The sequence below is a fragment of the Lepidochelys kempii genome, chromosome 2 (assembly GCF_965140265.1).
Source record: "Lepidochelys kempii isolate rLepKem1 chromosome 2, rLepKem1.hap2, whole genome shotgun sequence".
In the NCBI taxonomy this organism is placed as follows: Eukaryota; Metazoa; Chordata; order Testudines; family Cheloniidae; genus Lepidochelys; species Lepidochelys kempii.
Window position 1 is genome coordinate 16,949,019 of NC_133257.1, and position 14,495 is coordinate 16,963,513.

General features: G+C 47.4%; 1 protein-coding gene across 1 annotated transcript in view; it reads left to right on the top strand.

Moving 5' to 3' along the window:
- Positions 1-14,495, top strand: part of KCNQ3 (potassium voltage-gated channel subfamily Q member 3) — a 279,973-nt gene that overhangs the window by 216,988 nt on the left and 48,490 nt on the right. The window contains exon 2 of the mRNA XM_073330106.1: positions 13,086-13,176. Within this exon, the coding sequence (XP_073186207.1) occupies positions 13,086-13,176 (91 nt within the window). The remainder of the gene's footprint in view (positions 1-13,085; positions 13,177-14,495) is intronic.

A 14,495-nucleotide genomic window follows, 5' to 3' on the forward strand; every position in this document is an offset into this window, starting at 1 on the left:
CTTATTTGAAACAGTCAAGTTAAACAGGGATAATACAATCAGAGATATTAATGTGTCAGTTGAGCAAATGGGGTCATCGTATATTATGTCAGACAACTTTGTTGCAGATACTGGCAAAACGTTTCAGGAATAATAATTGGGCTGCTCTGGAGAAGGCTGATAACCTCCTCCAAACACTTCAACTTCAGACTTCAAATAAAATATTGCTCGCTTATGGATGATCATCCTGACTTTCTGAATGCTGATTAATTGCTTATGGTAATGCAGAGTGAAAGAAATACTCTAAAGTCAAGTCAAATTTACACAGGTACAATACCATCGGGTGCATAAATCAGAGTTCTCGTGATATGAAGACCTCTGAATTGCTTATCTGAGGTTCGCCTTCAAGGAGGAGATGATTCATTTGCCATCCCTGCCCCTCTCATGAATTCATAAGCGACAGCGGACTGGTGATGAGGATGGAGGATATCTGCATCTCATCAAAAGAATGGTCTTCAGCTGTCCCGGAGCTGGACTCAATGTGTCTGCTGGGGAGAGGGGTGAGGGTGCAGTGACCCAGTCCTCCCGGCTCAGCTGTCCTGAACAGGATGCTTCCTGAGTAACACCACTCGTGCTAGTGCCGTGTTTGCTGGTGCCGCGTTTGCTGATCCAGTGGGGCCATAGCTGATGGGCGGCTCAGGCGTCACCTCCAGCAACAAGTGATTGTCAGACCGCTCCGGAAGTCCATGCAAAACCTTGCCGTGTTGTTCTCTTATAGCAAGAGCTGCTAATGCTTAGACTCTCCACAGCACCTTGGGAAGTGTTATTTCTGCTCCTGGCCTTTAGGAGTACTGCCTCTAGCTCAGGGATCAGCAACCTTTGGCAGGTGGCCCGGGCCGGTTTGTTTACCTGCCGCGTCAGCAGCTTCGGTCGATTGCAGCTCCCACTGGCCGCAGTTCGCTGTCCCAGGCCAATGGGGGCTGCAGGAAGCGGCGGCCAACACATCCCTCGGCCCGCGCCACTTCCCGCAGCCCTCAGTGGCCTGGAGCGGCGAACCGTGGCCACTGGGAGCCCCGATCAGCCAAACCTGCAGACGCGGCAGGTAAACAAACCGGCCCGGCCCGCCAGGGGGCTTACCCTGGCAGTCCACGTGCCAAATGTTGCCAATCCCTGCTCTAGCTGATGCTATCCCCTGTGGAGTGTGTTTGGGGGGTGGGAGGGAGGGCAGGGGGTAAGAGTTTTGTGAATTTGTTTCCTAACTTATTAACAGTGCAAAGCAGTAGCTCTCCACTTTTTAGCTATACAGTACTATGGAACTGATGGTCTGAGATCAGGGAAGGTTGAAAGGACCCTGGCAGCTCACATTTGCCTTGAAATCTAGTTTAGTTTTGAATGAAGGTTCATATTGTTTCATATTTTATCTGCATTGGTTTGTGTATCTCACATGCCCTTCCCAAAACAGCACCCTTGGCCAAGCTGGCCTAGCGGGAATAGAAGCTGAGTTATATCATCTCCTGTTTCTCTCCTTCTCCATGAGCAAGGTCAAACCTAAAAAAGCCGATTGTGTATTCTGCATGGTGAGAAAAGCACTTTTTCCTGCAGAGTGACATAGGTTTGTCTTACAGTGCCACTGTGTTTGTGAGCAGGTCGCTGCTGCTGGACTGATGTTGGCCGGAAAGAATTAATGTACAGTGAAGAGGATGGATGAATGAGAGAGTCTTTTTAATCACTTTTTAGTGAAGATTTTTTATTTTATTTACGAGACAAGCAGGTTGTTTGGGAAAGGGAGCTTGTGCTATTTGTCCTGTTCTGATTTACTTTGTCTTGTGACCCACTGGTGATGCATGTTATCCACAGAGAAGAGGAGTCTGTTACAGCCCCAGCTAAGGAGGTGTGGTTCTTTTGGTCAAGCTGTAGCAGCTCATGTGTTTAGCTGTAGAGATCCCCGATGGATCAGCCAAGGTTGCAAAATGACAGGTATGTCTACAGAGTTAATGCAGGAAAACTCAGGGTGGGGAGAACATACAGAAGCTCTCTGTTCCACCCCCACAACCATGCAGATCCTAGCTGATCCACATAAATCTGAAGCAATGCATTTGGAGGTTTTGTGTAGCTTTGTTGCTTTGCCAGGGCTTCCTCTGCTGTAGCAGTCCCTGAAAGCTCCCATGTTGGGAGAGGGAAGCAAGAGAAATATTAATGTGGCCTCAGACGGCATATACATTTACAGGGATTCCCCATGAAGCAGGGGATCATGTGTAGTCCCAGGCCTGCTCCCTCCCCAGTTGCAGATCCTTGACCCTGCAGAAGGGTCTTTGCAGAATCCAGGGAAGGGCGATCCCTCTGCTCAAAGCCACTGAACCTTGGACCACAGTATGGCCCACTTCTCAGCCCTTCTGCTGTTAAATCATTTCAGAGAGAGGATAGATAACAACCTGCCTGACTCGGCCATACTGTGCAGCTGAAGACAACAGCCAGAGCACAGCATCTGGAATGTCCTCTCCTCGGTGATTTCAGATTGTTTAGATGCTAACTAGAATGTGAGAATACATTCCTGGCCCTCACAGTCCCCACCACGGGAGGGAATGGGAAGGGTTTATGAGGGGATCAGTAGGAAGATGTTTAAAGAAGCTCTGTGTGAATGATCCTGGTTTCCCAGGGAGTCAAAGGATTTCAACAGGTTTGCGGCTGGACCCCAAGGCTTTTCTCCCTTCAGTCACGATGGCTGGAGATCTCCCCTCCTGTGGCTCTTAATTTGGGAAGGGATGATCCATGCATTGGTTTCAGAGTTTGTTAATGCACCCAAACTTGGTCTAAATCTACTGCAAAGGTTTGTTGAAGGTTGGGAACCAGACTAAGTTTTGGAGGCGTTTGGGCTAATTTTCAGATTTACCCACCTAATCCAGTCCTCAAGTTTATGGTTTGGCCAAAACCAAGTCAAACTCTGCAGGTTCAACCTCCAACAGAGCAAGTTTGGCACCACTGGTGAATTTCATGATGACTAAAATATTTTTCGAACCTCTTCTGACTTCGTGCTAGTGCAGACGAGGCTGTAGAGTAACATAGACCTGCCCAGCATGCCATATCTGAATGTGCTGGCTCTTTCTTTGCATCTTCTTTCCTGGGCTCTGCATCCCATCCCATCTCATTGTTTACATGTATTAGTTGCAAGCAAACAGAGACAGTAAGCCGGTGGGCAGCCACCCTAAAAATAAAGCCCCAAACTACAGTTCAGTTCAAGTCTGTTCCTCAGAGCCAGCTCTATTAACACAAACAAAATTCAAAAACAAGAGCAAAGCAACTCAGATGGTTACACTGACCAGAGGCCATTCCAGCTGTCAGCAAGCTGTGGAGGGAGAAGATTAACCAACCCCAGGTAACTAGCATAATAGCAGCTTCACCTTTTGCTTTTATAGCCCCACTCCCGATCATCCATGTGATAAGCAGGGCACCTAAGTGTCTCCTTGTAACCCATGCACGCTGGAACTTAAGGAGAATCTTTAAAGCTTGTCCCAGTGATATGATACAGAAGGAGGCTATTGCACAGATTGCTTTTTTCTTTCAAGGCTGCAAACATTGGAATAAGAAATGGCAGCTTTTCCGAACTTGTGTCACAGGAAACCAAACAAATTAGTCAGACCGCTCTTAGGAAAAGGTTGCCTAGTGCTGAAAATCCAGAAGGCTGTGTGACAGGGTCAGGCCAGATGGCTACAGGAGAGTGATAGAAGGCAGATATATTAGCCCCAGGTTGAGTAGTTCCCTTTCCCTGGGTAAGGCAACAGGGAAGGTTCCAGAACAATTAGGAACTTTCTGGAAACACTTAAGACAGACAGGCTGATTAGAACACCTGCAGCCAATCAAGGAGTTGCTAGAATCAATTAAGGCTGGCTAATCAGGGCACCTGGGTTTAAAAAGGAGCTCACTTCAGTTTTTGGTGCGTGTATGAGGAGCTGGGAGCAAGAGGCACTAGGAGCTGAGAGTGAGAACGCATACTGTTGGAGGACTAAGGTGTACAAGCATTATCAGACACCAGGAGGAAGGTCCTATGGTGAGGATAAAGAAGGTGTTGGGAGGAGGCCATAGGGAAGTAGCCCAGGGAGTTATATCTGTCACACAGCTGTTCCAGGAGGCACTGTAGACAGCTGCATTCCACAGGGCCCTGGGCTAGAACCCGGAGGAGAGGGCGGGCCCAGGTTCCCCCCAAACCTCCCAATTCCTAGTCAGACATAGGAGGAGTTGACCTGGACTGTGGGTTCATGAAAATGGCCAAACTGAGGGCTCCGTGAATCTCCGAGGCAAGCAAATCCACCACTAAGCGCAAGACCCACCAAGGTAGAGGAGGAACTTTGTCACAGCTGGCATTTGCGCAACCTGATACTGCTGACCCAGCACATTTAGAGCCAGCTTGTCAGACTCTCTGGGGATGCTTGCAGTGGTGTTGCTTTGGACCCTGAAGCAAAGAGCTTTTAAGAATGTGTCTGAAGGAGAGGGAGGAGGAGGAGGCCTTGCTTATTAGCTGCTGCCTCTTTGCTTGTACAGGAAGGGAACAGAGAGAAAATCTTCTACTTCAAAAACTGCTCTTATGACATTGCCTTTAAATGGCCCCCGCTTTGAAGTACAGATTTCTTCATGATGCTACAAATTCTTGCCCTCTTCCTAGAAGGAGATAGGTTCCCCCCCCCCCCTTAGGAAAATGGGAACAAAAACAATTGTAATGAACTCCTGGCAATGCAGAATCTAAGGGCAAGAGACCACAAGCTTCCAAGGTGACTTGCAGGATTAGCCATTGTAGAAAGCTAGTGTAGAATTGTAGGATTAGCCATTGTAGAAAACTAGACTAGCTCTGTTGATTAGAGAGATAAGGTGGATGAGGTAATATCTTTCATAGGACCAGCTTCTGCTGGTAAGAGACACAAGCTCTTATACAGAAATTTTCTGAAGAGCTTGTAAGCTTGTCTCTCTCACCAACAGCAGTTGGTCCCATAAAAGATATTACCTCACCCACCCAGTCTCTGTAATATCCTGTGGCCAATACTGGAAGACAATCACAACTACTTCCTTGTTAATGCCAAACACACAGATGCTAATTTGATTGTTCCTCTGTAGTTTAACCCCAAAAGGTCTTTGTCTCTAGAATCTGGGGGTTTTTTACATTAATTGTATGTGCACTGATGACTTGGCTTGGGTCTTCTGCGGAGACTGATTATTGCACCTCTGGATCTAAAACCACGAGCTTCTAACGGCTTGACCAGGTGCATTAGCTTTGAGGCAGTAGTAAACTTATAAACCACTATATGTGATCTAGCCACTAGAGGGGGACAAAAAGCACAGTGTTAGACGTAGGGTTTGCAAGATTAGATTTTACTCTATAAAGGTCGGAAAATGTCTATGTCAATGGGTACGCTGAAATCAACAACAACAAAAATTCGATAACAGCAGGAGTACAACCTGCCCTGCACTTACACCTGCAGGGTTCAGGTGTCAGTGGCCCTGCAGCAGGGCAGGGGGCCTTCTGCAGCACCGCTGTCGTGGACCTGCTCTCTCTCACTCACTAGCTGGGAGTACAGGGGGTCTCTGCCCTGCCCTGCCAGGACCTGCTCAGAGTCCCTGCAGGCGCAATGTACAGTGGAGACGCTGCAGTCCTGGCAGGGTAGAGCAAAGACTCCTGGCCAAGACTGCAAGAAGGAGGAGGATGAGCCCCCAGCTGGAGCCATTCAGCAGTGGGGTGTCCTCCTGTGTGGTGGTGGTGGGGGAGGTTCATCCAAACTGCTGACACTCTGCAGAAACTTTAATTAAAATAGATAAAAATAAAAATCTATTTTTCCATCAAAATTAAATATAATAATAATTGGATTCTTCCAGGCCTAGACATGTGCTAGCCTATTGTTGCTGAATGACCCAGAGGACTGGTAAGGAAACCGAGCCTTCCACTTCTAGGGTCAGTAATAATCAAAAACCAATGGGTGGGGCAGCATGGTCTGGAACAGGGGTAGTCAGTTGTTTTTTGTCAAGGTCCAAATTTCTTGGTCAAGGTATAGTCAAGGGACTCCAGAGAAACATTTTTCACATTGCAATAACAATAATATTAATGATAATAATAAGTAAATAAAAAGATTTTGCGGTCTGTTCAAAAGTGTTCGGTGGTCTGGATTTGGCCTGCGGCCCACCTATTGACTACCTCTGGTCTGGAGGAATGAATGCAGAGCTGGGTCTTCAGATGTGGCTTTCAGCAAATCTTTTCACCCTTTTGGTTGAGTTTTCCATTGGAGAGGGATATGGCTCCCAGACTGCTCTAATAGGGCATGGTATGGATTCATGAGTTAATGTTTTTAGGGGCTCTGTACAAAAGCCAACTATTGTCATTACATATCAGCGGTTCAGTGAGACACATCCAATGAGCTGGTGTTCATATTTCATGCCTCCACCTCACTGGCATCTTTGTTGGCATTCTCAGAAGAAAGGCTGAGGATCACATGGGCATCAATGCAGCTCTCCTATATCACATGGGGCGGGGGAGAGCTTTGTCCAGGTCCCTGTGGGGGCACATGAATGAGGCACATGAATAGCAATGTCATTTCCTGTGCTGTGCCTGTCTGCAGGCTAGAGTGCACTTCTATTTCCTGGGCTGTTGGGCTGGCATCTCTACTCCACACTGGTTCCACGTCCCACTGGTGACATTGGCTGGCAACTCTTCCATAGAACTGTGAGCACGGTGTGTGGTTGGCATGGTTCATCAACGCCACAGACACATGACCCTTTTGCAGAGAGAGGGAGTCCCTGGTGTATGCCTACCTGCCATACTCCAAATTGCAACCCTCTGTTTAGGCTGCATTTCTCCTCACATCTTTTCCTCTAGGCACACGCCATCTGTGGCATCACCAAGTTGTAAGATTTCCCCTTCGGCCTCCTCCTGACACTGGCCAAGATGGCCATCCATCTGTCCAGGAGGAAACTCAGAGAGGATGTTTTCTGGGACCTTTCATGCATCTGGGAAGAGCTCTTCTCAGTAGCATCCACTGACATCTTGGACTGTCTCAGGACAGCAGGCATTATCCAGAGTTCTCTTCTTGGTGTCCCCCCTCTAGATCCCTCATTTTGACCCTGTGACATGTATCCCTTCCCTGTTTTTTTCATTTCTTATGCCCCCATGATCTGTTGATTGCTGGGTTCTGTAGCTCCTCCCTCACCTGTATGGGTGCGGCTTTTCTTGCTTTGATGGGCTTTGCCCATCAATGCCATTTATTAAGTAGGCCGGCTTCTGTTGACTTGAGTGCTCTTGCAGGGCTGGGCCCTTAAGTAAAAACTTTCTGCAAAAGTAACTTCCCTTGAATATTTTCTATGTGTATCATTAAACCTTTCATTATCTTAGTAACTTAAAGGAGAGGTGAGGTGATCTAGGGCCAGATCCTCAGCAGGTGTCAATAGAGCTGCACCAATTTACTTAATTAGAACTGCACTAATTGATGTCAGCTGAGGATGTGACCCCAAGTCTCTGAACGGAGCCCTACAGAGATTGTCCTGTTTGAAGAGGACTACATTAATGTGAACTAGGAACCTTTTAATACACACCCATAGCGTCCTCACAGACAAGTTAAAACGCAGCACTTTAGTGCATTTTGTGATTTACACCCTGATAATGCAAACTGCAGGGCAGTATAGACAAGCCGTAATGTGAGCCATGTGCATCAGGGAGCAGAACTTTGGTGTTGTTTGTGCCTCTGGCCTCTTAATTTTCTTTTTCCTGTGAAAGAAGTCTCTCCACTGGAGCCCCTCCTTGTGGCCAGGCATAGCAGCTCTCCCCCCATCTCACAACCCCTGCCAAAGGCCACTCTGGTGGTCCACCTCTGCATGGGCCTCTGATTATGTCACACTTTAGGTCCACCCCTTCTGGGGTAACAGTCTAACTCAGGGATCGGCAACCTTTGGCATGTGGCCCATCAGGGAAATCCGCTAATGGGCCGGGACGGTTTGTTTACCTGTAGCGTCCGCAGATTCGGCCGATCGCAGCTCCCACTGGCTGCGGTTCGCTGTTCCAGGCCAATGGGGGCTTTGGGAAGTGGCTGCCAGCACATCCCTCAGCTCACGCTGCTTCCCGCAGCCCCCGTTGCCCTAGAACAGCGAACCGCGGCCAGTGGGAGCTGCAATCGGCTGAACCTGTGGCTGCTGCAGGTAAACAAACTGTCCCGGCCCGCCAGCAGATTTCCCTGATGGGTCACATGCCAAAGGTTGTCAATTCTTGGTCTAATTATAAGGTGATGAGTCTCTCCTGTGCTGGGCTCCAGCCAAACTGCAAGCCAGGAACCAGTCTGGTAATTCCAGGGCAGGTATATAAGCCTCAGTGGAGGAATAGCAACTCTAGGGCAGCAATTCTCAACCCGTGGCCCAGTTAGCATACAACATGCTAAACGCCACAGGACCCGCAGCAGGGTCTGGGCAGCTGGGTGCCGCCCAGGCCAGCATGGCGTAGTATGGGGTCCCTGCAGGGTCCGGGGTCCTGACTGTCCCCCGATACCCCCTCAGCAGGGTCTGCCCAGCCAGCAGGGATCAGGGTCCCCTTACAGCAGGGTCCAGGGTTGGGGTCCCTGCCTTCCGCTCCACACCCGGCTCTCCACTCCTGCCCTCACTCTGTGGAGGGGTCTCTGGGTGGAGGGCATTGAGCATGGGGGGTTGTGGGGGAGGTTAGGTGGGGGGCCCTGTGGTTCTCAACCTGTGGCCCAGATAACATTTTGTGAGCCACATATGCGGCCCACAATGATAAATAGGTTGAGAACCGCTGCTCTAGGGCTTGGAACTCTTGCCTGCCTGACAGTGGTAACAGACTCCCCAAGCCTTGCTCTCGCTCCAGCCCTGTTCCTAGTTCTGCTCTCACTCCATTGACTCGATTCTGGCTCTGACCCCTGGCACCAACCACTAGGCCCAGCTGCCACAGCTCCAACCACTAGCCATGACCATCCCCATCATTGTTTCTGACATCAACAAATAAAAGTCCAGTGTGCTTATATTGGGTCTCCGACTCCAACTCAGGGCCCTATGGTTCTTCCATTCCCTTGGCTCAGGGCTTCCAATGTCCTTATCCCCTTATCTCAGGGTGAGGGCTTCACACCACTTTCTCTGTTGGCTGGTAGGTGAACCCAGGCCTTCCCCATACACCAGGTTCCAGTCCAGGGTCCCTATAGCCAGCAGCCAAGGTCTGCGCCACAAAATTCCTTACTGCTGCATCCCTGGACCTCTTCCTACCCAGATTTTCTCAGCCCTTCTCCCCACAACCTCTAAATTCTCCCTTGTCTCACGCCAGGTCTCACAGGGTTCTCCCCAGGAAGCCCCCAGTAGAATCTCAAAGTACCAATTTCCAACCTTCTCAGGCTTGACTTTTCATCCCCCTCTGCTGTGGTTTCCCCTGCTTTGTTCCTTAACTGAACACTTCCCAGGGCTCTCTCCCTGGACATCCAAATCCTGCCCTTCTTTCAGGGCACACCATCAGAGCCTTCTCCATCCTAGTGACTGCTCTATTCCTCCCCTCCTCTCCGCCAGCCTCCTCTACTCAGGGTAGGATCCTAGGGCTTATTCTCCCCCTGAGTTTTCTCCCCACAACCTCTCTAGTCACAAAGAGGGACTGCAAAGGTCTTTCCTCTCCTCCCTACAGTCCCTTTCTTTCTTCTTTTCTTTTCCTGTCATTTTATGGCTCAGCAGCCTCAGCATGTGAGGCTATGACTGTCACCTACCACAGTTTTTACATAATCAAAAGCTTATGTCCGCTCACCCTGTCCTGCATCCTTTAAAAATACACTGTAATGCTTTTTTAATGCTACCCCACTTTCCCTGTTCTCTCACCAATCCTTTCAGACTATATTCTTTCACCTTGACACATCTCAGTTCTTCATGAAGAGAATCTTTCTTTTTGCATAATTCTCCCTGCGTTGCCACAGCAGATGGTCAACTGTTTCTTTAACTTTGCATGTTTCGCACAACCCGTTTTTGTGCACATTTAGTAGATATAAATTACCATTTAGGCCACAGTGGCCTATTAGCACTGTAAATATAGTTATGGTGCTTGTTCTGTCATAACTGGGAAGTACAACATTATCCTTAAGTCTAGGACATATCTCATAGAACCGTCATCCTTTTTTCTCTTTGCACTCTCTTCATAGTTAAGAACAATATTTTGTCATTCCTGCTCTCTGAGGCTCCCTTACTGATTGCTGTTATACTCAGAGTCAGACAGGATAGCAGTTGTAGCTTGGCATACGTTCCTTAGCCAGGTCAGTGCCAACAGTATGCCCGTGTATTCGGCCGTCATAATGGCCACCAAATTGGATAGTCTCATAGATCTCTTAATTCCAAATTCAGGGATACAAAAGGCCATTCCCACACTACCAGTGTCGTCATCTTTAGGTCTGTCAATACAGAATGGACAGTGCTGATCCCATTTGCCATATATAAACTCATAAATTTTATTTGTCATTGTTATGCTGTCTGGAGTGGTTCGCAATCATGTGTGCCAGCCACAGGGCAAACTGTTAAAAAGCAGGGCAGAAACCCCAAACTGCTTCTAAACTCTATAATTAGATTTCACCAGCCCTGTCACAAGTGTGAACTCCTAAAGCACGCTAACAGTCTTACCATGGAGTCACAGATGGTCCCCTTGGGCATTCCAGTCTTTCTTGCCACTCAGGCAAGCTGGAGTATGTGATAGATGGTCACTTACGCCAAAAAAAAAAAATCACAATAATATTCAGATTGCTCCCAGTCCCACAGGACCAGTCACGTACCCCAGGTGGCTTGTACTCAGATGGCAAACCAAGGCCAACACCTGTAGCCAATCCTGTAATTAACTAAAGATAAGAAATGAGAATTATTTACAAGATTAAGCAGGTAAGCATACACATACAAGTGAGGTACAATCTTAAATTCAAAAGGTAATTGAAGTTTCTATAATAAGCAAGCTTTTATGTCCTTTGGGACTAATCCATGCTAAGCAGCTTGGGGATCTCTTGCTTATGCCTAGGAATCCTTGCCCCTCAGAGGTCAGACAGCATAAAGAGGCCTCCATTTCTTTTGCTTAGGATTTTTATTCCCCCCTTTCCCTTGAGTCCAAGCTGATGGGACAGATGCTCCTGGACGTAACGTATTCGTGGTGGGGCGGGGGAGGGGGGGAGAGCAGTCGACAAAGTCTCTACTCCACAGTGGCCCGTTTGGATTCAATAGTCTTTCCTGGTGGACAGGAGCTAACACTTCTTGGGGTAAACTAGTATTTCACACTGGGTAATGCTTCTCCCCTGACTGTGGGGAATTTATAGTCTTAAATATTTGTATAACATTACCTTATAACATGGGATGCAAATATTATAGGTAGGGTTAATACATGCAGCATCCTACAAGCATTCCATAAAGTCTAAACATATGGTTATAACGCTAGCATCTCTTTTGGTAATGCTAACATACAGGTGAGCCACACTGGTTTCCAGCTATGCGATTGCAAGTGTTCAGTGAGGCCTAGGGACCTTGGCATGAGCCGGCACCTGGTCTGCCAGCATCACAATCATATCTGATGGCTCTGCTTTTTCCTTTATCTTATCATATAATTCCAAATTCACAACTGAAGAGACAACTGTCCAGGTATAGTTTGACTGCTCATGACTGACGATTTCAATCTCTCTCGGTCCTTCCTTTTCACTCACTTTCCACTCCCTCCCATCTTTTGACCCTGTTAGCATGTGGGAGTAGGTGACATCCAGTTACATCTGATCTATTTACTTCCCAACCATCTTCATATATTTGTTTAGTATTCTTATCTTCACTGTTTCCATTAATCTTAGCCCAAAAGGTTAAATGTAACAATTTCATCCTTAAACATATAGTAGCTCCCTGCTTCACACACAATGGTGCTGTAACATTTTACCACATGGGATTAACCAGTGCTTGGGCGTGGATCAGCTCTAATTCTTTAACTGTTAATTTCAAAGATGAAGATTTCAAAGGCTTGCCTCCATAATCTATAACTGGTTTTATTAGTGCCCTATTCAGCATCATCAGTGAGTTCTTATCTCTTGTTCCCAGCAATACTTTTAAGCAGATTCATCCTCTTTTTACATTTACACTGGATATTAACTATTTGACCCTTCCAAATTAGTTTATCGAACACAAGTCCTAAGAATGTAAAGTTTTGAACTGGCTGAATTTTCTCTGCATAGAAATGGAGGTTCCATGCTTCCCCAATCTTTCTTTCTGTGAAGATCCAGTCCCTTTCTGCTCTCTACTTGCTCTATTTTTTATATTAACCACCTAGCTTCTTCTGCAGTTTGCCTTCATCATTAATTAAGCCTCAGCCACCCTCCAGGTGCAGCCAGTTAGCATAGCTGACCTCTGAGGCCCATATCAACCCTTTCAAAGCCTAAGTGGGTTACACACCCCATTATATCTGCATTACAAAAGAAGGAGAGCACTAAAATTTTCAGTGCAAACAAGGGTTTGTGAATTATTAATGCCTTCCTGGGTTTTTGACCTCCTTTGTAAAGTTCCTTGAGATCTGGTGATAAAAAGCACTAGATGATATTATTGGTGCCAAAATGTTAATTGCACAGAAATGTTAATTTAATGTTTCTTGGCTTTCAGTACATGCCAAGTGGGTTTGCTTTATTGTTACTGCAATGCCATTTTATTAGTAATGATTATTCTATGCATTTCTAAAGTGTCCATCATGGTGGTAACACCTAAACACTCTGCATAAGGCAAATCCTTTATGCAGGAGGTAATACCCACAAATGGAACATCTCAATGAGATGCTCTCCTCCTTCCACAGAGTCAGTGATAGAATGACTCTATTTACCTTTCCCATATTGTGAACCACTTTTCCGTGCCAGGACCCTCAAACTCTGGGGTTGAGCCAGGGTCCTCTTCCCACTTAACAATATGGGAAGGGCAGGGTAGTCTTGACCCTAACACTGCCTGTGCCTCCCTCAGGTTCAGAGCCCTTGATCCCAGTGACATTCCATCTCCCTCTGATCATGGATGGGGATCCCTTTAAAGCCTCTGTGGGTTTTTTTAAACCAGCTCTTTTTAAGTGGATACAGTGGTAACGATGCCCAATTTCTCCTTTTATGTTAATCCAGATTTCTGATAGTTCTGGGGTGTTTGATCTTAGCTGTCCTAACAACTTTCAAGGAATATGAAACTGTTTCAGGAGACTGGCTGCTGCTGTTGGTAAGTAGACTGGGACTGCAATGTCATGCTGTTAACGTTCTTGGATTAAATTCAGCAGTGATGAAAACTCATTACCACTGGTGACCACACACTCTTCAGGGTCCCAGACTCACTACATGGTAGGCTCATGTAGACTGCAAGAAGTCCATAGTATTTACTGAGGCACTTCCCCACATCCCTCCTAGGCTGGGGTTCTGGAATAGGCGTGGTAGGTCATTTAGGTCTCTCTCAAGCTGCCCAGTCTGGGCCAATAGTCCATTTATAATCAGGCAAAGAAAAGTAATACCAAAACAAACTCAGTAGTCCTGAGCAAGGCCTACTTCCCACAGCAGGCTCTGGTAGGCTGTGGCCTTTGCAGGGGCCCTGGGCTGTTCCTTTTCCTCAAGGAGCAAAGAATAGGAGGTCTGTTCTCCTCCCAACCAACCAGCACATGAGCTCTCCTCCTCCCCTTTTAAGTGCCCCTTCATTACCTGACAGCAAGTGCAGGTGTGGCTGGGCAAGGCTGAGTGGGCCCACAGCAGCTCATTAACCCTTGAGGGCTCAATGGGGAGGGGGGGGAAAGAGGGGTTGGTATACCCCATCACACTATGTGATTTAGTAGCCTGTGTGCAAAAAGCTGATGGTCTTCAAGCAGTGACTGTGTTTTTGTGTACCGCTGAATGCCTGAGGTATTGTCAGCACTTGATAGATTATAACAACCCGGGACTAGGAGGAAATAATGGATAGGGAAAACTTTTTAGATCCTATAATTTTAGGATGGGATTTTCAATAACACCCAATCAATGTTGGCCTAATTCTGCTCCCACTGAGGTAATTGGTAAAACTCCCATTGACTTTAGTGGAAGCAGAGTTAGGCCTAAGCTAAGCACTTTTGAAAATCTAACCCTACGGGTATGTCTAAACGTTAGCTTCCCAGCCCGGGTGGATAGACTTGCACTAGTGGGGCTTGAGTTGTACACTAGAAACAGCAGTGTGACAGCTCAGGTTCTCAAGCCCACCCCACCCTCTGGGTTTGAACTGTTGTTTGTTTGGGTCTTTCATGGTGTGTCTTTGCTGTAATTAGACACCCACAGCTGGCTCCTGCTAGCTGACTTGTGCTTGCAGGACTTGGGCTAAGAGGCTGTTTAATTGTGGTGTAGACATTTGGGATACAGCTGCAATCTGAGCTCTGGGAACCTCCCACCTTGCAGGGTCCTAGAGACCAGACTGCTGCCCGAACCCGAACATCTCCACCGCACTTAAACGGCCTCTTAGCCCAAGCCCCATGAGCCTGGGCCAGCTGCGAGCTTTTGATTGCAGTGTACACACACCCTCACACA